This window comes from Charadrius vociferus, unplaced genomic scaffold (genome assembly GCF_000708025.1).
Source record: "Charadrius vociferus isolate BGI_N301 unplaced genomic scaffold, ASM70802v2 scaffold15, whole genome shotgun sequence".
NCBI classification, from domain to species: Eukaryota; Metazoa; Chordata; class Aves; order Charadriiformes; family Charadriidae; genus Charadrius; species Charadrius vociferus.
In genome coordinates this window covers 16231631-16259309 of record NW_009650064.1, presented here as the reverse complement: position 1 = coordinate 16259309, position 27679 = coordinate 16231631, and the positions used below count along the sequence as shown (strand labels likewise).

At 35.7% G+C, this 27679-nt stretch overlaps 1 protein-coding gene across 1 annotated transcript in view; it reads right to left on the bottom strand.

Annotated features, from left to right (window-relative positions):
- TRPA1 (transient receptor potential cation channel, subfamily A, member 1) overlaps positions 1-26136 on the bottom strand; it is a 34947-nt gene extending 8811 nt beyond the window's left edge. Inside the window, exons 1-20 of the mRNA XM_009891968.1 lie at positions 26086-26136; positions 24910-25072; positions 23522-23697; positions 21600-21707; positions 21096-21204; positions 20592-20737; positions 19034-19170; positions 16796-16844; positions 12961-13060; positions 11864-11964; positions 10398-10567; positions 10144-10308; positions 9290-9404; positions 7870-8036; positions 6881-6974; positions 6185-6244; positions 4747-4845; positions 3825-3895; positions 2912-3059; positions 47-136 (exon numbers count right to left, since the gene is read on the bottom strand). Coding sequence (XP_009890270.1) covers positions 47-136; positions 2912-3059; positions 3825-3895; positions 4747-4845; positions 6185-6244; positions 6881-6974; positions 7870-8036; positions 9290-9404; positions 10144-10308; positions 10398-10567; positions 11864-11964; positions 12961-13060; positions 16796-16844; positions 19034-19170; positions 20592-20737; positions 21096-21204; positions 21600-21707; positions 23522-23697; positions 24910-25072; positions 26086-26118 — 2301 coding nt within the window. The 5' untranslated portion in view covers positions 26119-26136. The remainder of the gene's footprint in view (positions 1-46; positions 137-2911; positions 3060-3824; positions 3896-4746; positions 4846-6184; positions 6245-6880; positions 6975-7869; positions 8037-9289; positions 9405-10143; positions 10309-10397; positions 10568-11863; positions 11965-12960; positions 13061-16795; positions 16845-19033; positions 19171-20591; positions 20738-21095; positions 21205-21599; positions 21708-23521; positions 23698-24909; positions 25073-26085) is intronic.
- Between the last annotated feature and the right edge of the window lie 1543 nt (positions 26137-27679).

The window sequence follows — 27679 nt, the reverse complement described above, 5'->3', positions numbered from 1 at the left end:
TGCTATGCAAGCACACTGTCTGATTAATGTTACTTTGTGTATTTACCTGCTGAATGAGCTGAAATATTTCTTTGCAGATTCCCAGTAAACTCATAATTAAAACTAAACACATACACACCCTTGTGAAGTATGAGTTCTGAAACAAAAATCAGAGCACAAAACAAATTAGAAACTATTAAATGAATGTTTATTTCAGTTCTACCTACACCATACACATTATATTGTCAAGTTAAGGAACTCTGTTAGCATGCTTCAAATAAACTTATTACTATCTAAATTATGTTTTACTAATATTTATTGTGTAATCCATGTCATGTATCTGAGTAATTCAAACCAAGTATGAAAGTTTGAGCATTCCCATGATAGATAGTTGCTGTGCAGCTTCCTTATTACTGCTATTCGAGTTTGGGCACTGAAATTGCAGTATTTATGCCACATTTTCAGTATGTTTTGCCACTGGATGAACATAAAGACTAACACTGTTGTCCACAACTTCATTATCATCTTGCAGTATCTGGAATGGCAATAGAAGTCTTTGGACAAATTGGAAATCCTGACATCCATATGTGGCTGCTCCCTTTGATGTCTCCCTTTACAACCAGTATAGGCAAACACAACTTTGTTGTGAAAAGCCTTCTGTTGGCATAGGTAACAATAGTGAATATCACCTTTAATAAATAACCTGTAGAGCTAATTCCCCAACTGAGGGGTTCATTAACTCACAGGCAGACCGCAAATTCACTTTTCAGTGGTGCTGCAAGCATCTGCCCTATTGCAATGTCCCTCTTTAACCTGGGTTAAGAGTATAGCACCATGTTCTGTAACACTGCGCTCCCTACAGAGCTGGCATTCCCCGCTCCATTCCCATTACTGGGCCATTAGGATGCTGTCTCCTCCAGTGCATGACATTTCATATCCACTGCTGTTGCTCTAGTCCCTCAAGCAGCACCTTCACAGCTCCTGTTCAGGGCACTGCTTCTCCATCAGCTGGCATCATTCCTCATTGAAGGACAGGACTCCCTTTTCCAACTATGCTTCTTCCACCCGGTCTCTGATGATTCAAGGACCTGGGTCAGTCTGAGACATTCCTGTCTGTCATACGCAGTCCCTGTCATTCTCCTGTCTTCCACCAGGAAGATGAGTGAGTTACTGGAGCATGAATTCTTCCATTTCTGCTGGTTCTTCTGGGTTCTGAATCTTTGAGAATCCCACATGTACTGGGCTGGGTATGTGATTGTGTGACTTTTTCATATATCAGGATATCCTCATGAACCTTTTATATCCCTTGAGTTTATTTTATTTCATAGTTCTACTAACATATCCCTTTTGAGTTCCTATTTCAGTTTTATGTCTCTTCTCTCTGAAAAGAAGTATAAAATATTTTCTTGCCTCTTTCTTTTTTTCCTTGCCAAAATCCTTGATTTTAGTGAAAAAATCACTTATTTGAAATAGATCATTTCAAGAGTTCGCCACACAACAAAATTTTTTCTCCATTAACACCAGTACGTTACCACTTCAGGGCTAATGACACAAGTGTCTCTTCTCAGTATTTATGACTTCACGTCATGGAGACAGAGCTCTGTGACTCTCCTGCCCTTCACAGGGACACAGGAGCGTAACACTATCTATGAGTTGTACTCACAGGTTCAATAAACAGCAGAACTTGCAGTTCCTTCTCTGAAAGTCTAGCACAATGTTCCGCTTAGGGATAACACAGCCTTCTTAAAAGACAGAATACTGCTTAGTTTTAACTGCAGGAAGGAAACACTTACAAAAAGCACATCAACTAGTCGCACCAATGTCTTTCTTTTCTAAAGCCTCATTCTCCTGTAGCGGTGTACCTGGCAAGCGTAACTTCTTCAGTTCACTATGGTGTCCTAATTATTCCAATTCCAGCTTCTGAAAAAAAGTTGGAGCTTTGCCTCTTAACAACCCCAAAGTATCTATGGAGGACAGGCTTATCCTGAAAGGGGGTTCATCCTTGCTTGCTTTCTTTATGACCTCAATTAAAACATCACTTCCATCCAATGCATATCATGAACAAGACCAATATTCATAGATTACTAGACTAGCCCCACACCTCTCACAGCTGTGACTGAGAGACAAACATTCAAGAGTCACTGTGATGCATATGTACTTTGCAACCTAATGAAGTTTTTCATTTTGAGATATCATAATTCCAAAGTGGGGGTATATCCTTCACATTTTAGCACAACAAAATTTTTTCTTTTTCTTTTTTTTTTTTTTTAGGTTTATGAACGGGGATTATAGGAAACATCCAATGTACTTAAAAACCTTTCACAGTTTTCCATCCATATATGACCAAATTCAGCTGTTATGTTTTTCACCACTATTGTACATGAAGTATCTATATACAGACTAGAAAAAATTGTTCTGTCTTAGCCTTATAGTTTATGAACCTAGTGAAGAAACACTGGGACTGCAAGGAAAAGTATTGCATAATATGGGCAAGGAAAGATGTATTTGAATACCCAAAAGCATTTTATTATTGACTGCTCCTTCTATGTCAAATTTTAAATGTGCAACATCTGGTTATTTTAGTTGAAAATTAAAGGGACATAGCTAAAGAATCCACTGTTTTCTGTGTTTTCATAATTAATTACACATTAATCTTTTTTTCTTCAACATTAAAGAAATACTTCAGGGATGAAATTGAACTAACCATGTACCAGATGTGGAATTTTCAGAAAAGACTAGAAACAAGAAATGAGAACTGAAAATTATCTACAGAAGTTGAAGCTGAATGTCTAAAAATACACACTTTAATTGTATTCCTTAGAGTTGGAAAACCATCAATAATTCTGGAAATTATTTAAATAATCATACTTTTCTGCTACAACAATCCTAATTGTAACTAATCCATATTGTAACTAGTAAGAAAACTCAGTACCTCATATTCTAATGGTCTTGCTTCATAGATCTCAGTGCCATTCAAAGGTCTTCCTGGCTGTATGTGAGTGACCAGAAGAGTCAGTGGGATGAGACCAAGAGAATATATGCCTAAATTCATCAGATGTGCTCGAAACCCATAAGCCATCCTTGAAAGTAAGAATGTTAAAGTTAAAACACTTAACAAATTCAGAAAAGAACGCATAAACATTTCTTAAAACATCCTTTTGCGATGAATGTGTTCATCAAGCTTTATCTGGACAAAAGTGTATTGGCCATTCTGAAATACTGTTCCTTTTCAACTCGGCAATCCTATTATATATTTTCACAACAAAGTGGAAATAAAGACAGTGGTTGTCTCTGCTGTAAGTATCAAAGAATCATTGCTAAATGCTAAGCTACGTTTTATATGATAACCATCAGCATATTCTAAATATGCTTACGAGGTTATATGGAAAAGAAATTTGCTTCAGTCAACACTATAAATATGCACATCTTAGTAAACAACTCTCAGGCACAATAGCCTTCATCCTGACATAGAATCACAGAATCACAGAATGGTCAGGGTTGGAAGGGACCTCTAGAGATCATCTAGTCCAACCCCCCTGCCAGAGCAGGGTCACCTACAGCAGGTTGCACAGGACAGCGTCCAGGCGGGTTTTGAATGTCTCCAGAGTGGGAGACTCCACCACCTCTCTGGGCAGCCTGTGCCAGTGCTCTGCCACCCTCAAAGTAAAGAAGTTCCTCCTCATGTTAAGATGGAACTTCCTATGTTCAAGCTTGTGCCCGTTACCCCTCGTCCTATCATTGGGCACCACTGAAAAAAGACTGCTCCCATCCCCCTGGCACCCTCCCTTTAAGTATTTGTAAGCGCAATGCAATATTATATTTTATGTACATTAAAATAAACCTACCATTTCATAAGCAAATATTCTTTACACACGGGATGACTGAGTAGCTCCATGCGATTGTGGCGCACCATGGCCTGCAACAGAAGCACGCAGAAGGTCAAACTTATTTAGCTAAGTAAAGTGCTTACAAAACTGGCTAGCCCACCTTCTTTAATTGAATATTAGCCTAATGAAAAGTAAAATGTCTGTAAGATATTGCAAAGTTCTTTTGTTTACGCACTCTGGCCCAAAGCTGTTACTATCTTGCCTTCTCTGCCCACTGAGGCATCCAGCTTCTTCTCCTGTTGCTCTGTGAGTCTATTTCAAGCTTAAAAAAAATGCACAGACTATTGCCAATAATACCTGTGAGATGACCAAGCTTTTCAAGTTACATTTAACAAGAAATTACCTATTTATTTATTATTAGGCAGTACACCAATTGTAATTGCCAACAGGAAGTCCAAAAAACTTTAAAAAATTTTTAAGCTAGCAAGTTTGTTCTGTAAACGTTTTCTGACAAAGAATGAGAGAACAGACTGGCAATGTGAAAGAACAACAAAATTTGTGTTAGGTTCAGAAAATATTTTGCAATTAGCATATGAAGAAGTCAGTTTTGTCAGGTTTTTCAATGCCTTACATTCCCGTGCATGGTCACTATAATGACTGGAGTATGGTTTTCTTTGATGCATTACCTGCACATACAGTATGTTCTCTTGAAACGTTCATGGCTGTTTAAATAAACTAAGGATTTTTATGTAAATCTAAAAGAAATGTCATGTATTACTTAGACTATAATAACTTTGGCCCATACTTCCTTCCAATACACTTTAAATATACAGAGTTACAGGATTTGGAGAAGAAATACTATGATGAAAAATTCAAACCTCTTGATTTTATCTAAATCAAGACAGCATGGAAGAACATCAAAGTAAAATAAAGAACTTACATTTAAAGTGGTAAGTGGTTCATAGAAAATGTCTTCACCATCCTTTGTTTTCTTGTTAAGTGTCAGGGGACACTGAAGATATCTGAAGTTATATTCAATCTGAATTATAAACATACACCAGCATTTAATGTGACGAAACTGATAATCTAAGACTGAGATAATGTGCTTAATTTAAAAAAGGTTACCCTTTAGAGGAAAAAAAAAGACGTATTGTGTCAAAGTAATTAGAATACTGATGTATACTGATTGTTAGTTACTCTGCCAGTGAACACATGCCATTAAGATACACATCTGTGATTGTAAGATGATTATGCAAACAGCCAATATTACAGTTTAAAAAGGTCATTCTCATAACTGTAACTTGTTTTAATGTTGACTTTGAAGAAAAGCTTGTATTTGAAGTTATATGGCTTTGATAACACAATATAAAGAAAACGCACAGCAGCAGAAAATTTGCAACTTTTCTGTTAATGATGTAGACACAATCCAATGTAATAATTGATACGGTGGTTTTCAATATGGTTTCAATAGCAATATAACTGTAGAACATTCATGCCTCCTTAGCATTGCGAAAGTAAGCTACTGCTTAAGATTTTGAACAAGAATTTACAAAAAAGAAACATGCTGGACTCTAAAGTATTGATGCCAATAGTACTACTTATGATAGGCATGCTTTTGATATGCATAAATAGATACTACGTCTTCTATCACTGTTATTTTGAAATATCCATAACCTCTGATACCCAGCTTGACTGCAAGAATTAACACAGCAAAGATAAAGCATATTTATATATATAGTTAAACTTGTTAAAACACATAAGCATGAAGATTACAGAAACGGAACTTCAAAGCCATTTAGAGCTCAAAGGATAAAATAAGGTCAGTCATCTGTGTTTTCTCTAAAAATCTGATTCAAAAGTGTATCTTATACACGTGAACTTGACATACACATTAAAGTATACATATTGTGTACTTCCCAAACTTTCAAGTCCAAAATGTTTTCATTTCAGTGTCACAGAGGCAATAAAGAGACGATAAATAAAGAGTGGCTTTGCTGAGGAAAAAAAGAGAAACTAACATTTGAAGATTGCTAGTAGTATGTGATGAAATGATTTTTAAAAGTCATCCTGAAGAATTTTTTGCCAAATATATATTAAAAGCACAGATTCAAATACAGTTATCGGTGAATAACCACTGAATTATTTATAAAACAAGATAAAATATTGGCTAATTTCAATTTACCAACTATAGAACTACAATTGCAACTATAGAAAATATTTAAGCAGTATTAGTAGGTAAAAGCCAAGCTGATGATTTTCGAACTTTATTATTATGCAAATAGAGTGCCGCTGCTAACATATAGCCAGACACATTGTGACAATATTCCATCCTAAGACCATAATATGTACTGTCTTCATAAATCTTTTCATCCACTTACATAGAAGTCTCGACTTGTTTTTTCCTCTGAAGACTCAATTATGCAGTTGTCCAAAACCAGCTTTGAGGATGAACAGAAAAGTGAATTAAGGTGATATAGATAACATTCATCAGAAAGAAGATAATGAAGAAAATGACCTTCAAATACAACAGTCATTAACAGAAGTGATGATTCAGGCAGATTTTATGGTGTATGTTTTGAAGACAAAACTCCAGAGTTTATAGGTAAGAGTTGAATAATGAAACTATGCAGTTTACAAGGCTACATGCTAGTTTACAAGTAAAAAATGTGAAGTGTTTATGAATATATGCATACCAAGTCACTCACTATTTTAATAAAACATTTCTGTAGCACCATTTAACAGTTAGCTCAGAAGGCGAAAATATCTCAAATGGTTTTGAACCCAATTCTCCTCTGACTTTCATCACTTTTATACTCCTTTTTATACTACTTTTATACTTTTATAACTCCAGTGACCTCAGGAAGCTAATAACTTTTGCTAAACCTAAAGAAATCAAACTGGCCAAACTGAAACCATCATGAAAATAAAATTAATTAAATCAATTTGTGAATTTATAGTTTCTATTTTGTAATAACGTATTAATGAGGACAGCATTAGAAAAACGATGGCAAATGATGCAATGTAACTAAGGTTATTTTGTACAGTCATTTCTTTAATATGTGCAGAAAACTTACTTTAAATGAATCGGGAAGATACTCAACCATTTCCAGCAAAGGACACTTATTGGCACTAGAATAGTGAGAGAATGCCACAACAGCTTCTTCCCATCTGCAAAAATGAATGGATAATGGAAAATGAATTAGTTGCTTCTCTTTTAAATTGACTACTTTTAAATTATTTGAGTTTTATTTAAGATATTATCTCGCAAATGACAATATGTAATAAGTTTACATACCATCCACTGGAAAATCAGCTGTTTGGGAAGTGACTGAGTAACATACTGGATGCTTCTCTAAGAATGATTAGTATTTAACTCTGTTATCAATTAAACAGAAATGCCTCAACTATGCTCAGATCTTCTAAAAGATACGAAACCTGAACTAAAGCTGGAATCTTGGGTGACAAGATTAGGTGAGTAATAATGAATACAGTAAAATACTGGCAGTGTTCCTGCAACTCTTGACAAGAGATGTGATCATCAGACAACGGTGCAACACTTGTATTCCTGAAGTGGGGCTTCTCTATATTGTAATACAAAATATTCTAAAGTGCATTTGAACTGCCACATTTTAAAATATTGGCAACATTTAAACCAACAATTTTGAATTAAATCTCTTGAATGATATCAGTTGTACTCACATTTTGATTAAAATTCTGTAGGTATTGAAGCACTATGTGAACGGCCAAAATTATATGTGTAAGAAAGGGAAGACATGGGAAGGATTCCTTATTTCTAATGGCTTTTACATGCTTTTTTTTTTTTTTTTTAACAGAATCTGAATACTCAATCCAATATGGAAAAAAAACATGCCACATATCTGATGTCCATTACAATTATACCATTTTTTATTTGCTCTCATTAGAGCACAACATTATCTCTGGAATTTTAAAATATATACTCAGTCTTATTAAACTACAGGGTTTCAGAACTTAATCTCAGTTAAAAAACCAAACCAAACCACAAGGGAAAATAAATTCAAAGAGCATTTTCTGTGTATCTTACCTTTTGTGCAAAATGACAGCAGACACTACATCTTTTCTCCTATTGTGTATTGCCTCATGGAAGAAAGAAGCTACTGCTTTGTTGAACAGAATCTTTGCACCATAGTCAAGAAGTAACCTTACTGCTTTTGCATGTCCTTCTCTTGCAGCCAGGTGCAAAGCTGTGTTCTGTGTGGAAGAGTAGTACAACGCATTCATGAGAACCATTTAAAAAAAAAAAATAAAATAAAAGTACATATTTCAGTCCTTTGCCACACTGAAAAGACACATATAATTCTCAGTTGCAAGTCCTGAATACTTTTACTAGCAACATTGAAAAGTAGAATATTGTCACACAGATTCTGATGGAGATTATAGACAAGTTCTTTATTCTATGTCTGCAGATACAGTAGCGCTAAATCTGAAGAGGAAACTCAGCTGTAGGTAAGAAAGGCCAATTCATTAGTATCTTTTAGTTTTGTAACTAACAAACTGCAAGTTACAAATAGGTAAAATGATGGTATCTACACAATACCTGCATTTGATAATCAGGAAGAGAAGCATCATACATACAAAGAAATCAACAAGAAAATTTGCAGGCACAGTTTTAAGAACATTTTTTAATTTGGTATTTTCATAAAAGTAGGGCAATGAGTGGTTTAAGAATCAAGTCACACTGAAACTAACTTTTCAAAGCCTTCTCAACTCACCCAGACTTTTCTGAGGGAAAATAAGAACTAAGCATTGGCTTCTTGTTAATTTATAGGCAAGATTTGTTCCTAATCTAATAATTCTAAATATTTTCAACACCAGTTCTCAGAGAAATTAGCAACACCTTCTGTGGTAGAAACTGAATAGTTCTTTACAATGACCACTCTGTCTTTTCTGATGGGGAACTTTCAGGCAGGTTCATACAAGAGGTCTCCAGTCCAGAAAATGAATTCTGTCTTGACCCAACAGATACTGTATTTGCCCAAACTTCAGAGCAAGACAGGAGCTGTATCTGTTGGACATCGCTGTGCAGAACAGATGCATTTCCAACAATCTATTAATGAGCTATAGTTGATATTGGATTTTTTTTAATCTTTATAAGGTCTTTAAATTTAAATTACCAATGTTTGTACTAAATGGTTAAAATACTCTTGCACTGTAAAGAAGGCAAGAGGGACACGTCTAACATACTTAGTTATTATGTTTTCTATTAGGCTATTTGCATTTTTTTTGTCTCCCACTTACAAGAATTGGAAAACAATTTCAGCAATCATATATTAATCTAAGCCATAAACTTTAACAGTGGTGAAATATAAAGACTTTAAATCTGCCACAGGAAATGAAATATTACACATGGAATGCACAGAGGAAAACTACTAATAGCATACTATTGACGTTTGGTCTAGAAGTAATAGCAGATACGAAATAAACAACGCTATGTGAACACATACCCCTTCTTCATCCACTCTGTCAGTACACTTCACGTTAGTATCCAAAATAATCTGCATTGTGCGAGTGTATCCTCCAAAGGCAGCATGGTGCAGGGCTGTCCAGCCTTTATAATCGCTTACACGTAAAATATATGAAATACATATAAAATTAGGAATTATAAATGGAAAACTTTTTATAAATTTGAAGTCAATGTAAATGCTTAATGCTTGACTTAAACCTCTTTTCTTTGGCATGACTACTGCAGAGATGTCCATGCTTTCTGTCAAGTATTATGTGATTATCAGTGCATCTTTCAGAAGTGAAAGGTTCAACTCAGTAATAGTATTTGGGTCTCCCTCTCTCTTTTCTTCTCTCTTTCTGTTTCTGTACATATCTGGGTTGTGCCCATTTTCTTTTATGTCCCTTGAAATTGCACAAATGCTTGCTTGCAATGTTCTGTTACTAATACTTGGCAAAAGATGTGGCTTAGGTCATGACCATATTACAGAATTTTGCATTTAAAGACAGTGAATAAACAAATCATAACAAGCACACAAATCTATTCCTATTAACATTACTTCATCTTAGTATAATGAAACTCATTAAGCCTTTTATCTCATAGAACCTACCAGGATGTTTCTTTAAAAAATGACAGATTTAAGTCTAAATTAAGCCAAAATACATTTAGGTCATGACCATATTACAGAATTTTGCATTTAAAGACAGTGAATAAACAAATCATAACAAGCACACAAATCTATTCCTATTAACATTACTTCACCTTGCTAGGTGTACTAGTCCAGCTAAGATCACTGGAAATAAAGGGTTTGAAAGTAATCCACTAGTAGGTCCTGTAGGCCATCTGCATACTTACCAGAGAAAAAGGGCCCCTCTCTTCAGAAGAAACTGAACTACCTTCTCATGACCATTCTGGGCTGCCAAATGAAGGGGAGTCATTCCCTTTTTATCACCTTCATTCAAAAGTCTTGTATCTTTCATATCTCTTATAAGTCGTTGACATGTATTGATGCGCCCATAGCTTTGAAAGACAAACACAGAAATTATTGTCAAAAAGATAAAGATGGAAAACACCGGCATTGATTCCATTGCTTAGACTGCACTACTGACCTGGCAGCAAAGTGTAATGGTGACTTCTTGTCCCTGCTCTTAGAGTAGATGGAAACGTTGAGGCTGAGTAAATTATTTACAGAGAGGGCCACACCTTGTCTGCATGCATAATGCAATGGAGTGCATCCTTCATTATCTTCATCCACTACAAGATTTTTAATATGTTCCATCTGTTACCCACCCAAAAACACCCAAAAGCACAGAATTACATTTATATCAGTAACGCTCCACAGTTTCTAATAGTTTATAACAATAGCATTCATACTTTAAAGCAGTATCTAAAAATAAGAAACAAACTTTAGGAAAAGTAAATTTAGCAACAATCAGCATTTAATGTTTGCTGATTTGTGGGTCACCGTTTTTTCAAACAACTACTCTTCAAAGAGCCAGCAGTTTGTCACTCTGCACCCTTACTGCAAACCATCCACAGTACAAGTACAATACAGGAGATTCTTCTTTGCTGCCATTCAACGATAATACTCATCGCTGTCAGCAGAAGGCCTGTACAGAACGTAAGGGCAGTCTATAGTCTGTATTCAGTAGCAAAACTTCTGACTGTCAAGAACCGTCAGTTCACTGGTTTACAGCGTAATTTTACTTCACCCATTTCTCTTCCTCATCTTCATTTCCCTGTTTTTCCTCTGTATCTTGCCTAACACTATCCTATGTATACCCTTTCTTAGAGCAACTAAGAATCTCGTCCCCTGGTCTGCTCCACTCCTTTGTCTGAGTTATTAGTATGATCAACAATCAGAAAGTTAATGCAGACAATGAGAGTTATCACTCTGGCTTAAAACTGTTTCTTTATATCTGCTGAAAAGGGAGGTTAAATCCATTCTGCATTACTAATCAAAGTTGTTTACAGATTTCAGCAGATATTTGAAGACCAGTTGTGTTTGATTCACATTTAAAAGGTTGCTTCTGGAGCTCTGGAGACTACCAATTTTAATTCTTTCCAGCGAGTTTGGGCTCTAGCAGTGTGAGTGCTTCACCTTAGCATAGCTAAATACAAATCCATGCTTGAAATCCTTTTCAAAACTAAATCCAAGACTTCATTACAGTCCAGTTCACAGAAAGCTCCTGCAGAATATGCTGCAAGCTGTTTAGGTCCTAGAGCTTCACTTGAATATGAGCACATCCCCTAGCTTTACTGCATGCAAGCTGGGAAAATAGAAGTGAAAAATTCTGTATTTTATTGCCTACCTCTTGAGCTATTCAATCCCCCAACAGCAAAATAATTTATGGGATTATGTTATTCCTTTGCCTGGCAATAAGAAAACTGTATTATTGGCTTTGAAATGCTTTCATGAGAGAGACGTACCTCCTCAAACTATTTTCTGTGACACTGGGCAACTTAACAAGTACCACAAACTTTTACAAACATTCCAAAATAAAATGGTAGTTGCTTTTTTCTTTACATTTTCTAGTAAGGGTAACAGGAAAACATAAATTGATGCTTACTGTACCTGCAGAAATTTCTCATTCAGATGCTGTAATCCTCCAGGCTGCAATACCGTCAAATGCAAGAAATTCCGACCAAGATGATCTTTTAATGACACATTTGCTCCTAAATATGGAAATAAATACCAGCAACTTCAAAACTGCTGGCCCCTGACACTAATTGATGATGTTTAAGACAAAGGAACAAATGTTGAACAAATGTGTTTATGAATCTATAAAATAACCAACATTATTTCAACTCAACTTTATAACATACAATTTTACTTACCAAAAAACCCTAGTGACACTCAGATGTCATTGTTATCTTGTGTGTACGCATTTCATTGCAGCACTAAGATTTATGTGGGGCCCTTACATTCAAAGATACGATACAATTTTACTTACCAAAAAACCCTACTGAAACTCAGATGTCATTGTTATCTCGTGTGTATGCATTTCATTGCAGCACTAAGATTTACATTCAGAGATACTGAGCACCCACAAATCAAGAGGTGATTTAAAGATGCAGATGTTCACCTCTAATTTTTTAAAGCCGTAATCTTCTAACAGCTTCAAAACTTATTACAGGGCTTATTAACAAAATCAGTTATATTATTATTAACAACAGGAAATATAGTAAGAATAATTAGCTCCACCAAAAGTGTAGCAATTGAAAGATATAGCTCAAACATTTTCAAGGTGACTGTGATTATATACAATCACAGGTAACACCTGAAATACAGGCTTTAACATTTAAAGACTGATTGCTGATACAAAACATGACTCCGTATAAATGGTGTATTTATTCTACAGTTCTGCTTACTTTGTGAACTGCTAAGGCAGGCAGGGATGGAGTGCCAGTGCCACCTCTACCTTGATAAGCAGTACCCATGGCATTTACATGTTTCTACAGCCTGTTCATTCTGTACTAAAAGGGATGGAATCATTACACTAATTATTCCTTTATCTCAGGGGATACCAGCACTGTGCAGCTGTTTAGCTCAGCTGGTCCTGGACTGTATGCTGAAGTACTGACTTGCAACTGAGAGGAAAGTTAGACACAGAGTTTTAACATGTATGAACCCTCAAAGGAAGTATATCACACGTGTATATTCCTTTTTACCTTTTGAAAGCAGTAAATTCACAATTTTCCATGATGCACAGGAAGTGGCCAACAGAAGCGGGGATCGTCCTTCTATGTCAACACTATCAATATTAGCCCCCTGCAATAAAGAATTTCAAGTTTATCATGAATAGTGAATAAATTAAATTTTAAAATGGTGCTGCCCTTTATAAGCATAGCAGAGTTACAGGTATTTTCAGTAACTCCAGATGCTCCAGATAAGTAAATTCAATAAACACATTACATCTGTGCATAAAACCACCAGTTTTCAAACTATCAGCCACAGCCGAGTCATCTATATATATAAATTTAGATACCTACTTCTAGGTGTACTGGACTCAAAACTCATGATCTTTTGTTAGGGTAGCTTTCCATGCATTTAAATACTCAAAATATAAAATTCTAACTTGAAAATCCTGGGATTGAAGCTCTGGAAAAATGCAAAAAATGTAACCCTTTTGAATCACGTGGTCCTACATATCAAACAATTACCAGAACAAGACCCTTCTGAACCTCTACGCTATAGCAATACTGTTCAAGAAGTAATGCATCCAGACATGGGTATAGTTTGATCTGTATAGCTTCATCTATCTTCATTTTCTATTCTTCGCCATAAGCTGTACGAGCTAAGTTAATTTTGACTCCAAGGTAGCTGTATCAACAGTGGACAAAGTTTTATTCTCCAAACTCAAGGTTTTTGATACAACCTTGCTCCTTAGGGGAAGCACAAGGACTGGAATGAGATATTCCAGCAAAAGCCCCATTTTGTCTATTTTTGCACAAGATGCAGATTGCCAGGACAGTATGGTCACTATGGTCACATTATCACTATGATCATATCAGCAAAACACTATGAGCATAAACATATCTATCTAAAAAATCCCTCCAACAAAGGGTGGGACAAGATATAAGTAAATGAACCAATGAGATGCATGTATATTTTATGATGTTTAAGATATATTTTTTCTAGATATTGACTTGCAAGTCAAACTGGATGAGCTGAACAAAGTACACACAAAAAAAATCTATTTTATTTCAGATAATATCCAAAGATCATTAAAAAAAAAAATCAATGGGAGTTTTTCCATTAACTTGAATCATCTTTGAGTCCAAGTCTTAATTTGAGAGAGAATTAATTATCATGAGCAATATTTACTTTCTAGGGTGGTAAAACCTGTAATGTAGTAATAAGAAACATTTAATAAATGTACAATGATTACTTCACCACAGAGAACAGGAAGCTTTCAGTGTATGTTCATGAAACATTTGACAGTAACACATGCAGGACCCTTTCCACAGTTACCTTCCTACAAGGTCAGACAATCTCTTAAAAATGTTTTTATTCATCAAAGAAACAGACCTTTTTTATCCAAGTGGCCCATTCATTTCAGTGAATATAGGGCAGCAATTTCCAGTTAATAACGCAATCTTTAATCACTTTCCCTCCAGTTAACATCATTGTTCAGCCTTCAGCAAAATGAGTTCAGCTTATCACAATAAGGAGTAACTTATATGTTGCCACATATATTTATCACATTTACAATACAGCTGAATTAAAAGTTTGTAAATTTAGTTTCTGAACTCCTTTTACTTTTGCATTTATACATTAATATGTATTAATTAGACTTTAATATAAAAATAAATATTATGTGATTTTTAAAATATTAATTAGCATTTATATAAATTTAACCTCATTTTTCTGTTAGTGAAAACAAAAGAAGCAAAAGGGGGAAAGAAAGTTCAAAAAAAAAAAAAAACCAAACAAGAAAACATGTAAAATTACTGCTTATTTCCTTTGAATAAGTGTGTTTCAATAAAATTAATGAAGTAAACTCAGGAAGCGGCAAACACCTCAATGCTAAATTTTGCAGTACATAAGAAAAAAAAAACACTAAAAGATGCAGGGAAATTGCTAAGATACTAGCTAAATCATGAGAACTTTCTGATTTTCATCTCTTTATAGTTGTGTACAGAACTTGCAAATACAATCATGCAATTTGCATGCACAAACCAGATACTGTGCACCAAATTGTCAAATGTCACAATGGCCACTGACATCATTGTTAGTCATTGCACTCAAAATGCTTAATTTGCAAACCAATTTATGAATAGCATTTGTTTAAAGCTATAAAGTTCTGTAATGTTTAGAAGTTGGGAACAGTGATCTAGGTTTCTGTCTTTTGCCTTTTTTAAGGCTTCAGTTAGCCTTCAGTTATGGCAAACCATAGCTGTACATCTCATCAAAACAAGAGTATGTACTCATTGCCATGTTATGTTGAGGCCAAATGCAAAATAATGAAAAGCTCTGCAAGAAAGATCTGTAGAGTTTGACTCTCTGATTTTCATGTAGCACACTGACCTACAACTTACAAAAAAACCTGGTGTAATTTAAATGTAAATAGCCTACATTGTGTGCCTGGAAAATTCTTTTTAGCATAGTTGATCTTACCTTTTCTACCTAAAAAAGCTAGATGTAAGGCTGTATCTGTTTACAGTGGCTTCTCTTTTCAGACACAAAAAGTACCAAAAATACAATAAAGGAAGTAATCATTGTAAGTTATATGCATGAAATGTGGATATTTAACACACAAAATAAATAAATGTTGTTCTTTATTAAAACCAGAAAGCCATTCTGAACTGGAATTTGCTATTCCTTTTGAGCAGCAGCATTGCATAGGCGATACCTAGTGATCTTTCCGGGAATCCAAGAGAGCAGGCAGCACAGGTCGTGAGTGCCACATCCCACTAACCCCAACCAGCATATTTGGATCCATTCCCAAAGAGGGCAAATGACAACAGTCCAAAAACTTCAAAACTGACAAACTTTATATGGAAAGCCAAACAAACCCTCAGCATAGATTCTATGAAAGAGGCCAAAAAAGTCAAAATGACACTCAAGGAATAGACATTTGTGCTTAGCAAATGCAGTCTTAAAGATGTTTCCTCTAATACGTTGTGCACACAAACCTCCACGTGCAAAAACATGTGCCCGTATTTATCAGGTAATAACTTCCATAGATAGGGTGTGTTGTCAGGCAAGTTTAAGCAATCAACCATCACTGTTTCACATTTGACTTAAAAGTAAGCACAACATCTAGTTCTGACTAAATCCAACCCCTGTAACAGTTTCTGAGAAAAACTGAATGTAGAAGGGTTTTTTTCTTAATACAATTGTCATTAAATTAAGTAAAAAACCTAAACACACATAAAATAGAAAGTAAGTCTGTTGACTTCTGAAAATTTCCTCATAGGAGTGGGGCATATAATGGTTATACAAACCTTAGTTAATTGGTATAAATGGACACTTGGAGCATAGCCAGTGGCATTTCTTCTCTTTCTCCCTCATAATCATTCAGTGAAGAAATATAACCAAACCACACAGACTAAAAAATATTTCTAGATCATGCACAAACTTCAATAAATAGCTATGTGATCCCAGAACAATCATACTTCATCCCAGTACATACTTCAAAGAAAGGATTTCTTCCTGGAAAAATCAGATTATATTCAATGCATGTTTAGCTTTCATTTCATATCCTAAAAGTGAGGATGACTGAACCAGTTTGTCACATCTGGCAAAAGATTTTTATGAAACCTTTCTGAGTAAGTAAAATGGAAATAAAAATGCAAGTTTTCATCCTCTGCAACTGTGGGATGCTATTATGGAGCCATAACTACTGCTGTACTGTAACTGTCAATTATGCTTTATGAAATATATATGTATCTAAATAACCTATACCTGAGAACGCATTTTCCTTTATGAATTTTTCTATGCAGACCTGTAGTAATAGATAGCAATAATCTCTATAAACATGTTTCTTGATTAAATATTTACCATTGAAATCAAATACTCTGCCAGTTCATAATGATCAAACAATGCTGTCCTGTGGGGAAAAATGCAAAAATACAGTAACATTAGAAAGGACAATGAAGTTTCAAGGCAAAGGGTAGCATTTTTCTCCATTTGCCACATTTTCTAGTATTTTCAAATAAATACATTTTAAAATAAAGAGACAGAGATACCTTTATTACATAATTCATTTTAATAAATTGTTTCCATTTTTGTCATAGAGTTTTGTCTTTAAACTAGGTTCAGTTCAATTAACACACCGAAAACTCACTGCAGGAGACAAAGACCTCATTGACAGGTCAACAGGCACTCTACCACTGACGTAACAGAACCAATCATTTCATGTCAGATCTTTTGCTATACTACACAAGGTCAATATAGAATTCCATAAACTTCAGACTCCGTTTGTTCCAGGCAGACCTAGAGCCTCAAATCTATTTCACTGATCCAATCTTCAAAAATAACTTGCTATATATTTTGTGTAATAACGCTAGAGTGGGGTTAAAATGGCAATGACTAAACGTGTATTCCGACTGTGGCAGGCAAGTCTACTCCAAAAAATACGAAAAAATATAATATACTGATATAAATCATGATGACATTTATTAATTTAACACAAGTATTTTAAAGCTGTCTACACATGTGAAAAATTCTCAAGTTTTATTCTACAATAAGACATTGAATTACATATTATAGGGAAAAAATGGTCAAAGCAGGAAGTATAGCACAGTTAATCCACACACTCTAAACGTCTCCAGAAGTCAGACCCCTATGAAAGGCTTTGACTCAACGAGCAACACAGAAGGACAATTCCAAGGTTGTACTGTATCTTAAAGATAACAGTTCCCTTAGCATTATAAGAGGCAATAACACAGGGTGCACTATAGTTAGAACTGATTACTTAAAAGACGTATTTTAAAAATCATGTCATGGTTCCAAATAAGTAGAGATACCTCCATTATCTATAGCAGACCCCTCCAGCCAGGCATAAATTGAATGCTTCACACACACTCAAAATAAGTTCCAAGGTGACCAAAGAGAGAGCTAAATCATTTTATTAAATATTTAGATGGAAACATGACAGTAGGAATGTGAAAAGATCAAGTCCTGCTGTTGCTTCAGTGCTCCTTCACTTTTCAACAAGTTAACATTCCTATTCAGTTTATTTACATTCTGAGAGATTTGGGTGATTTTCTACCTTTCTGATGAATCTTGATAATATTTTTTTGCCTTTATTTCCAAGGACAATCATTTTCATGGATATGACAGCCAGTTATCTATTAAGTAGTATGTTGTGCCTGCACAATTTTCTTTGGCATTTTGTCATCACTTTGTCTTCAATAGTGTTCTATCACAGTAGCATTTCCAAGTGTACCCAAACCTTATCTTAACTTTACAACACACCCCCCTTTTAATTTCTTCAGTTATCTTTGAATCATTCTGCTTTATACTGTGTCCAAAGAACAACCACCTCTACTGTCTCTGACCTTCTACCAATTATTTTGTATTGTAAAACTCCTTGTAGCATAACACTGTAAAATTATTACACTTAAATGCAGTGAAACGTATCTTTCATGCAAGAATGTATAGACAGGGAAATATACTATCTTCGATAGAGGGAGACAGCACATTTAATTAAGCGTCTTTCTGCTACAGAAGACTGAAGAAACTTCTCCACAGTCTAGTGCTCTGGTTTCAAATGGACTGTGAAAGACTAGAAAGTCCTGAGGATTATTACATGCACAAATGCCATCTGCAACTTGTAGCTGATCAGGTATAAGATAATTTTTTAGGGGAAAAAACAAAAGTATTTTTAAACTGTTTATATTATTTTTCATTCGTTTTCTGGAGAACATAACCCCATTAGATGAGGCTATTTGTTCCACAACCTCAGAAGCTGTTAACAATTCCATAAACTTGGTCACCTACTACTTTACTGGAGTAAATTTTCAATACAAACTGTTACTGACCATTCCTTGACATGGTTCCAAGGTAACTGGAACTGTTTTGATTTTGCTATCAGCACCAAAATCTTTAACATTCTGACCAAATTAGTGACTCTCTCAAATTGTACTAGAACCATCCCCCATCCCATGGAGAAGTTCCAACCCATGTGGAAGGGTGTTCCAAAGTATATTATAAAAAGTATAATTGGATGCAGAGAATAACTAAGAACATCATGGCTCACAATTTACAGTGAAGTCTGGCAGAGCAGCCTCCTACCTGTGAAGCAATGTTTCCTTATTTCCATCTACAGCATCAATAATGGATTCCTCACCAGCATAGGATGACATCATTAACTTTACAATCTCAGTTGCTCCTTGAGTGGCAGCAAAATGAAGTGCTGTGCATTTTTCATTCTGTAAATGGGAAAAATAAAACAATGTTTAAATATTTAAACCCCAACAACCTAACCTCCAACCTGTTCAACACACCGGTGATCAAGCCTAGGATTTGTTAATTCCTGAATGCCTAAATTTCTATGCAAGTAATAAAACTTTAGTACTGGAACTCTAAAGAGATCTTAAAGACTAGAAAAGAATAAAGGGATAGTTTTAAAGGAGTAATACAAAGGTTCTTATTATTCTATGCCAAGTTCCTAAGATATGAGATAATTACACTCTTAAAAATCTTTTGTAGTTGAATTAATAAACAGACACACAGAGCACCCAAATGAATAAGCAAACATACGTGCCTATATAATACAAAAAATGCATTATTTTTGAAATGTTTTTTACTTCCTTAAATGGAATCTTCCTTAGATGTTGTTCTTAAATAAATTTTTTTGCAGGTTAAAAATAACTTGGTCTAATACGTTATTAAACTATTGGAAGCTAGACAGTAATAAAATTGTTAAGCAATAAATAAATTATTAGAACAAGATTTGCCAAAACAGGATTTCATTTAGCTAGATGGGACAAACCAGCTTTGATACATGCCTGAGGGCTCCGACTTTCTCCTTTTTAGAACAGGAACATTTCAATGAATGCATTGGAATGGGCTTTCCACAATGCCATAAGCATTCTCAAGAGAGTCTTACCCATCACAAAATCAGCAGCATAAATAACCTCACTCAAAAGCTGTGTGTTCAAAGAATCAAACCAATAAAAGAAGGCTAAACCATGTTTATCTTTTCTCTCATGGGTTGATTTCAGCCTTGTAAACAATTTGATTAATGACAGATATCTTCAGGAACGTTTATTCATCATGAAGCTGGGCATAGGCCCTTACACCAACAGTATCATGGAGGCAGCAGCATCATCACAAATTTGTGCTTGCTTACAAAGAAAGTAAAGTATAAAGGCCAAGGAAAGGCTGCTGATAAACAAGAATGATGAGAAAGGTTCAGATCGAACACCCGGTTTCTGAGAATGGATGATAGCAGGTGCATAGTAAAGAGTTTGTGAAGACTGCTGTACCATTCTCCAGAGTGCTCTCCCAGGCTCCATCTGTTCATGACTCAAGGAACTCCTGAGCCAGAGGGGATGTCATTGTATTCGGTAGCTGAGGACTGATTTTTCTTCAATGGATCTGCCCAAATACATTTTGAATCCATACAAACTTTTCATAGTCACAACATCCTACATAACTTGTGTAAAGAAACCTGCCGTTTTGCCTGCCTGAATGAACTAGAGACTTGTTTGCATTTGCTGCTCCCTACGTTTTGCATTGGAAGAGACAATGAACAATGATTATCTGATCATATTTTTTTAAACCACTTAGAGATTTAGAGAGATCTAGGTTTTATCAATATTATATTTTGCTCCATTCGAAGTTTTACCTGTTTTAGATCAATTTGGGCTCCAAATTCAATGCACATTTTAATCATTTCAAGGTCACCACTTTGAACTGCCAAATGAAGTGGACTGCACTTTCCATTATTGGTAAAATTGATGTGGGTTTTAGCAGAGTGACCCAATTCTTCACCTGAGAAATGAAAATAAATGGAAATTTTTTAAGTGAGAAAGATAACAGTAGCTATCAAGGCTTTCAAAACAAGTGTATTAACTGTGGAATAATATTCTCCCCCTCAAAATATGAACCTTTCACATCTATCATTGACAATGGATGGGCACACCTTCAGGAAAGCAGTTAAGCTGCAGCTCCAATCCTACAAATGTTACTAGCATGAATTGCCCATAGGAATAATTGCATTAACTTCTTGTAAGTTCATTCACAGTTATAAATGCTTGTTTACACAGTTCTTTGAGAATTAAAGCAGTAAATTGGTAACGTTACTATAAATAACACAATCTTACTGACTGCTTGGGAACAATGTATTTACCTTTTTTCAAAAGAATTTCCATACATGTTTTTGCACCTGAAAATGCAGCTGCATGGATAGGCATACATCCCGTTTTGTTTGGTTTACATATTTTCCCTCCATTTTCAATCTGAAAAATAATGCCTGCATATAGCTTAATAACATACAGAAAATTCTGACCAATAAACACACTCTTACAGGTATAATCTCATGGGCAGCTGTCTCCGTTTTTTTATGTTGTATATACATTGTGAAGTTTATACCCATACATCTATAAATACATGTGCTTCATTTTGTGTTCTGATGACCTTCAAAATTAGTCCAAGTTTTTTCTGTTTACCACTCAGATATATTTATACATGCTTTTAAAAGATTAAAGTTTGCTAGTAACCTATGCACAGTAACTTGAATATTCGGTTCATGATTAACCGTCCTCCATTTAACAAAGACAGACCACAGGAACAAAGTAACACTGTATCAAGGTAAAGAGAATGACATCAAAAGATGATAGATAAGTATACCTACCAGGAGTGTCAGTGCTTCAGGATTATCCTTGTAACATGCTACAATTATAGGTGTGTTCCCTGCTTCACCTTCCAAATTAACATCTGTACTGCTGTGCTGGACTAAAATCTAAATGTTTAAGAAAACATGCAGTCAACCATAAGCCAAATACAACAGTAAATTCCTATTCTATTGCTTTTGTGGCTTATTACCCATAGCACCCTTGTGACTTACTCTTTTTGCACACCAACAACCCGCAACGCGTAGGCAAGAGGAGGGACAAAATGAGGGAGAACATAAAAACATGAAGGTAAAAAATGCAGGTGGGAACAGACAAAGAAAAGTAAAATTCTTTACAGCAGACAGCTGGGTAATTTCGATAAACACTGCACATAGCTGCAGAGTATCATAAAGTTTTATTTAACAATTGCCCCAAAACTGGAAGAAAATCTTTTCTGTAGCAAACTGCAGATGGGGATTTTCAAGTGAAGTTTGTTATAATGTCTTGTAATATTCCGTATTCCCTGGAAAGTTGCAGCGTTGTAGGAACTATTCAATTAGGCATCTGTGGGACAGTCATGTAAGATCAAGGGAGATGGGACTTGATGAAAAGCGGGACCCTTCCAAGCCTGAATTCTTGCTTCAGTCCCTACATTAACAGCTAACACTGAGCTAACAGTATCACCAAGTACCTCTGTGACTGCTTCCAGCACTTTTGAGAAGCAAAGGATCTGGAAATGATAATGACCATACCGCACCACATATTTATTCCTCTAACTACATATTGACTTAATAGTCTTTCACTAGTTCCAACAAATTTTTCTGTACTGGAGGAACTGGCACAATTTAATCACTCTGAGGCAATTTCACAATAGAAATCAAAGAGAATTAGCCTGAATAAACATCAGAGTGGGGAAAAAAATGAGAGCATGCATTTAGTCAAGAGCAAAGTTGCAAAAGGACAGTCCTTGATACAAATACAGTCCTTGATACAAAGCCCATTTAAAAAATGTCATTGTAGTTCAGATTTTATTGTTTTTAATTAATAATAAAAACAGATTTTGTAAAATATGTGAGGATTAAAATATTTTAGCACTGGAAATCTCTATAGGTTTTTAAGTCTTGAATACAGGAATATGTTTTTTCTTTTGTTTGGATGAAGTAGAAAAGGAGACAACTTTAAAGAGAAAAGAAAGTGATGTGGTATTAAGATTGTATTCACCTAGTAAGGTCAAGAACTTTTCAAATTCTGAAGTTCTATTCAAATTCCATATATGGAGTGAAAACATTCTCATTGCATTTGGACAAGTGATAAAAAAATATGCTGCTTAAAATCTCAATGCGGTTGCTATTTTACAAGATTCAAAATGGACACCTTAGTAATTTCTTCACAATATATTTTTGTCATTTTTAATTGCAGCTTTAGTTCTGCTATTATTCAAGTGATTATTACAAAGTTGGTTGTAAGAACTGTGTTTTCTGACTAATTTTAATCTGGTTTTCATATAAAAAAATAATACACTAGTTTCAAGAAAACTTTGATACTCCTATGACTCCCCATACAATCGCAAAAAAAACCCAAACAAACAAAAATCAGAACATAAACTTTTGAAATAACATGCCTAAATGAAATTTTAGTGTTAAAAAGAACCTTTTTAAAGAAAATTCCTTGAGTTTGGGAAATTTAAAAGAACTCTCCATGAAACATAATGACTACTATCATAGCACAAATATCAGTATTTATGTAAATCAGTAAGTTACTTTTTACTTGCTGTGCTGAGACAACACAAACATTTCTATAAGCATCATATGTTACACATCCTATTCGCTAAACAAAGCATATGAGGAGATACAGCATATACAAACAAGGTCTTGGGGTTCTGCATGCAGCTGCTGTTGAGTTACTTATCAAGTCTATATATTTATGTGGACTTTAGACTTACCTTAACAATTTCATTATGCAGGGACTGCACTGCCATATGCAAAGGTGCCATCATATTGGAGTTGAGAATGTTTGGATTTGCTCCTCTGCTGAGAAGCAAACTAACACTTTCAACCTGGTTTTTCTTTGTGGCCCAGTGCAGTGGGGTATTTCCAGAAGAATCCATCACATTTAATACTAGGTTGAAGGAGAGAAAATAAACAAAAACATAAACAAAGCAAAAACATCAAATGTTCCGATCATACTGAAAAAAAAAGAAGTGTCTTCAATGGAGGTTTAGGTCTGTGCTACTACATTTCTTTGAAGAGAAAAAGGGAAAGATTATATGTCATGCAGTGCATTGTGTTAAATTGATTAAATATTGTGCTAACACGGTATTGGTTAGAGAGATGAGAGGGCTGAAACACCCATCTATTTCTTGCCCATCATTAAATATCTTTTTTCTCCCCCCAAGAGTTAGTTGATTTCCTTCTCTCCTTGCCTGTTCTCTTTCCTATCTTATTCGACTTCACAGCTATTGCTTTAGAGGTTGCACAGAACAAGTAAGTGTGAATATCTAAAACATGAGATAATAAATAAGTGCTTGCAAATTGCAAGAAAATTAAAGACCATATCTATTCTGATTCACTTAAGAACACAGAAGTAAATCAATTCATGCCCATTATAAAACTGGGCTGTTCTACACATATATTTTGAACTTGAAAACTGCAAATAAACTTCAACAAATATTATAAAAAATTAAGACAAAATTATATAGTGAAAAAAAAAAAGAATATATTTCAGCCAGAATAATCTAAAATTAGATTGGCCGTCACTAGGTGAAAAAAATGAGCTTTTAAGGGCCATTGTATGTTTACTCAGGAGCCCACAGTCCTAGTGGAGTCCTATGTAGTTCACAATGCTTATTAATAACCACTAAACAACACATTTTACACAGAGTGGGTTTCCATCATTCAAGACCCCACGTTCTCTTACTTATCACTTCTTCCCTAATTTTCTTTAGATGGCCTATCTCATCAATTGTTTATTCTTCCCCACTACTAAGTAAACAAGTTCTGATGACAACAAGTATAAGAAACTAAATTCTCTTTTAAATTTCCAGTGTTATAAATGCAACAAGACACATAACATAAATAAGACAAAAAGTCAGGCCTACTGTGCTTCACTGCCGTTTTCTCTTTCACATCTGAAGACTAAATCTGAGTCCCAAACAAAATAAGTCCCAAACCACACCCGAGACACTGCAAACTGTGGCAGACAGTTTGAATTATATTTAAATCTATAAATGTAGATAACGCATACCAGTTCTGCTTCAGTTGGGTAACAAACACTTTGATTATTGAACTTTTTTATTCTGTTAGATAAAATAGTTCATAAAATGTGTGTTACCTTCACAGGAAGAATCCTCTATGATCAACTGCATTAATTCTATTTGACCTCCTTCTGCAGCATGATGCAGTGGGGTGGCATTTAATTCATCCACTTTGGTAAGTCCAGAACGATTCTTCTTAATGAAGCTTCGTAGCCTACAGGCACTTCCATCTGAAATCACCTATTTTGGAAGCAAATATTCTCATTTTCTCATTCTCCTAACAGGCAAGATGTCAACAATGCTATGATGTGCTACTGTGAGCATGTCACCACTCAGTAATTCTCTCTCAACTGTTTAGTTTCATACATAAGTAAACAAATCCTGATCAGATTGAGCCAACAGTGAAATTCAGATTGATTAACTGATTGCAAAATCAGACCCAGATGAGAAACAGTGCATAATTAACAAAAAAGGAAATTATCTTGAATACATTATTTTTGTCTTCTGTAGCGAGCTCAAGATCCTCCCTCCACCATGGAAAATCTCAAACAAGCAAATTTATCACTTACTGTTTTATACTCTCTCCAGCTGTGGCCATGTCAAATGAATTCAACAGAGAGAAAAATTAATAATCTTAATAAATTCCTTTTCTAGATCTTTCTACAGAGACTGATAGTATGTCCTGGGCTTTCAAGTTCAGCTGTTGGATTTCTGTGATGTTCTTTATGCCAGAGCAAACAATAAATTCTTTAATTTCAGAAGTATCCTAAAAGCATCAAATGGGCTGCTATCTCAGTCTGAAACAACCCAGTATCTTCACAGCATAATACAATAAAGCCCCTCCCACAGCTCAGCCCACTGATACCTTGACATCTCCCTGGTACTGTGCTTTGCAAGCAAAGCCCACTATGGAAACCCTGCTGATTCTTACTTTATGACATTCTCCAAATATTTTTGTTCGTGTTTCAAAACCCATACTTGTATATGAAGAAAAGTGGTAGAAAAGAATGATTGCAGTAGAAGGGGCAGGAATTTAAAATAGTCAACAAACTTGGGAGGGAAGAAAAAAAAAAAGCATATCAAAAGTAACAGAAAAACTTCCCAAAGATGTGTAAGCAAGCAAAAGGTAAAAAAGGAAATCCCCTAAAATCACTGTTCCCTCCTCAGCTGCAAAAGGAAAGGAAAACTTCGCTCTCCAGGATCCCCAGACCCATGAAGACTCAACCATTTTTGCTGTCATTAAGCAAATATACATTACGGGGCAGGCCATTCATATGCTTAAGCATGTGCTTAACTCCCTTCAGTTTAATAGCCCCATTGACATCAGTGAGGTTACTTGTGTGACTAATGTTACAAATGTGTTTAAAGATGTAGAAGACTGGGGTCAAATACAGGGGTAGCATCTGCTTCAAAAGTGCAATCAGAAAAAGCTAAGAGAAAACAGGTGATATCATTGTGGAAAGGGTATTTAAGATGACTCAACTGTCATAAAAATAAGATGTCACTTACAGAAGTACCTATACATTTTATACACATCAAAAAGCTATTTAAGAAAACCTTATTAGAGAGCTCAGTATCTTCTATTCGTGCTAGTATTCTAACTCAATTTTAACTGTAATGATTTTCAAATCTTTCTTTTGATTTAAACCACATTTTGCCACTCTTCACACTGGAATTTTTTTTCAGTCTAAGACAAAACGTGGCTGAAATGTCGCATGATGATAATTTCTATGAACAAAAATAAGATTTTCCAGCCAATACTGCAGTGTTTCATAAAAAAAAAAAATAGGAAAGGATTCTATCAATTAGGTGTTCTCAGTACTTCAGTTGGTTCAAAACAGCAAAGCAAGCTATTTTAAACAACAGCAGCTCCTTTGCCCTTTGCCTCAACAACGGTGTAGCGGCAGATCACCCACCAGAGTCACAAGCCATGTTATTCTGAAGACGTGTTGCTCAGAAATACAGCTAGCATGCAGAAAACAAGTCTGGAAATGATCTCAAGAGGTCTTTAAACCCATTCATATATTTTGTCAAATTTGTTTAGCCTGCTCTTAAAAATCTCTGAAGTTACCCAAGTTATCCATCCAGTAAGCAACCTCCTCCTTTGCTTAATTATTCTTACTCTTACAAAAGGCTTCCCTAACGGTTGGTGTAGGTCTCCCTAGCTGCAATATAAATACAACACTTCTTGTCCTGCTCTCTGTGGAAAAGGGAAGAGGTTATATCTTTCCTGGCAGCAATTTCATATTTGTAGGTTGTGCCGCTGGTTCCCTTTCACTTCATTGACAGTGTCAGTGCTTCTAAACTTTCCTTTTGGGACGTTTTCCCTAGATGGTCTACTCATTCCCATCATAACCTCTGGACCTTGCTCTAAGAGGGGGACTCTTTCCGGGGAGCCGTGCCGTGGGGGGGGACACAAGCACCATGGCTCCCACCTGCCCCTCGATATCCTCCTTTGCCTGTCCCCCTCCTGCCTTCTCACTCGCCCCAGTCCAGACTTGGCCACACAGCACCACAGCCTTCTGTGCCTTCACGCTCCACGGCCAGGGTGGCTCCTAGCCAGGGTGGCTCCTAGCCTGCCTCCCACCCCTCACAGCTCTGCTGACGAGTGAGGGCAACGGGCCTCCAGGACGAAAGGGTCTCTGGGACATAACCAACGCCAACCCCACACAGCTGCCTCTGGAGCCTCACCTCACCCTCACCCACCACCTTCACCCCTCCTTGCCCCAACGCCCTCACACCAGCCCCAGGGCAACCCCAGTCCTGGGTAACCATCTTGTCCCACGCCCGTCTCCGTACCCCAGGCTGTCCCTTCACACTCCCGCCCACCACCCAGCCCCCGGGACC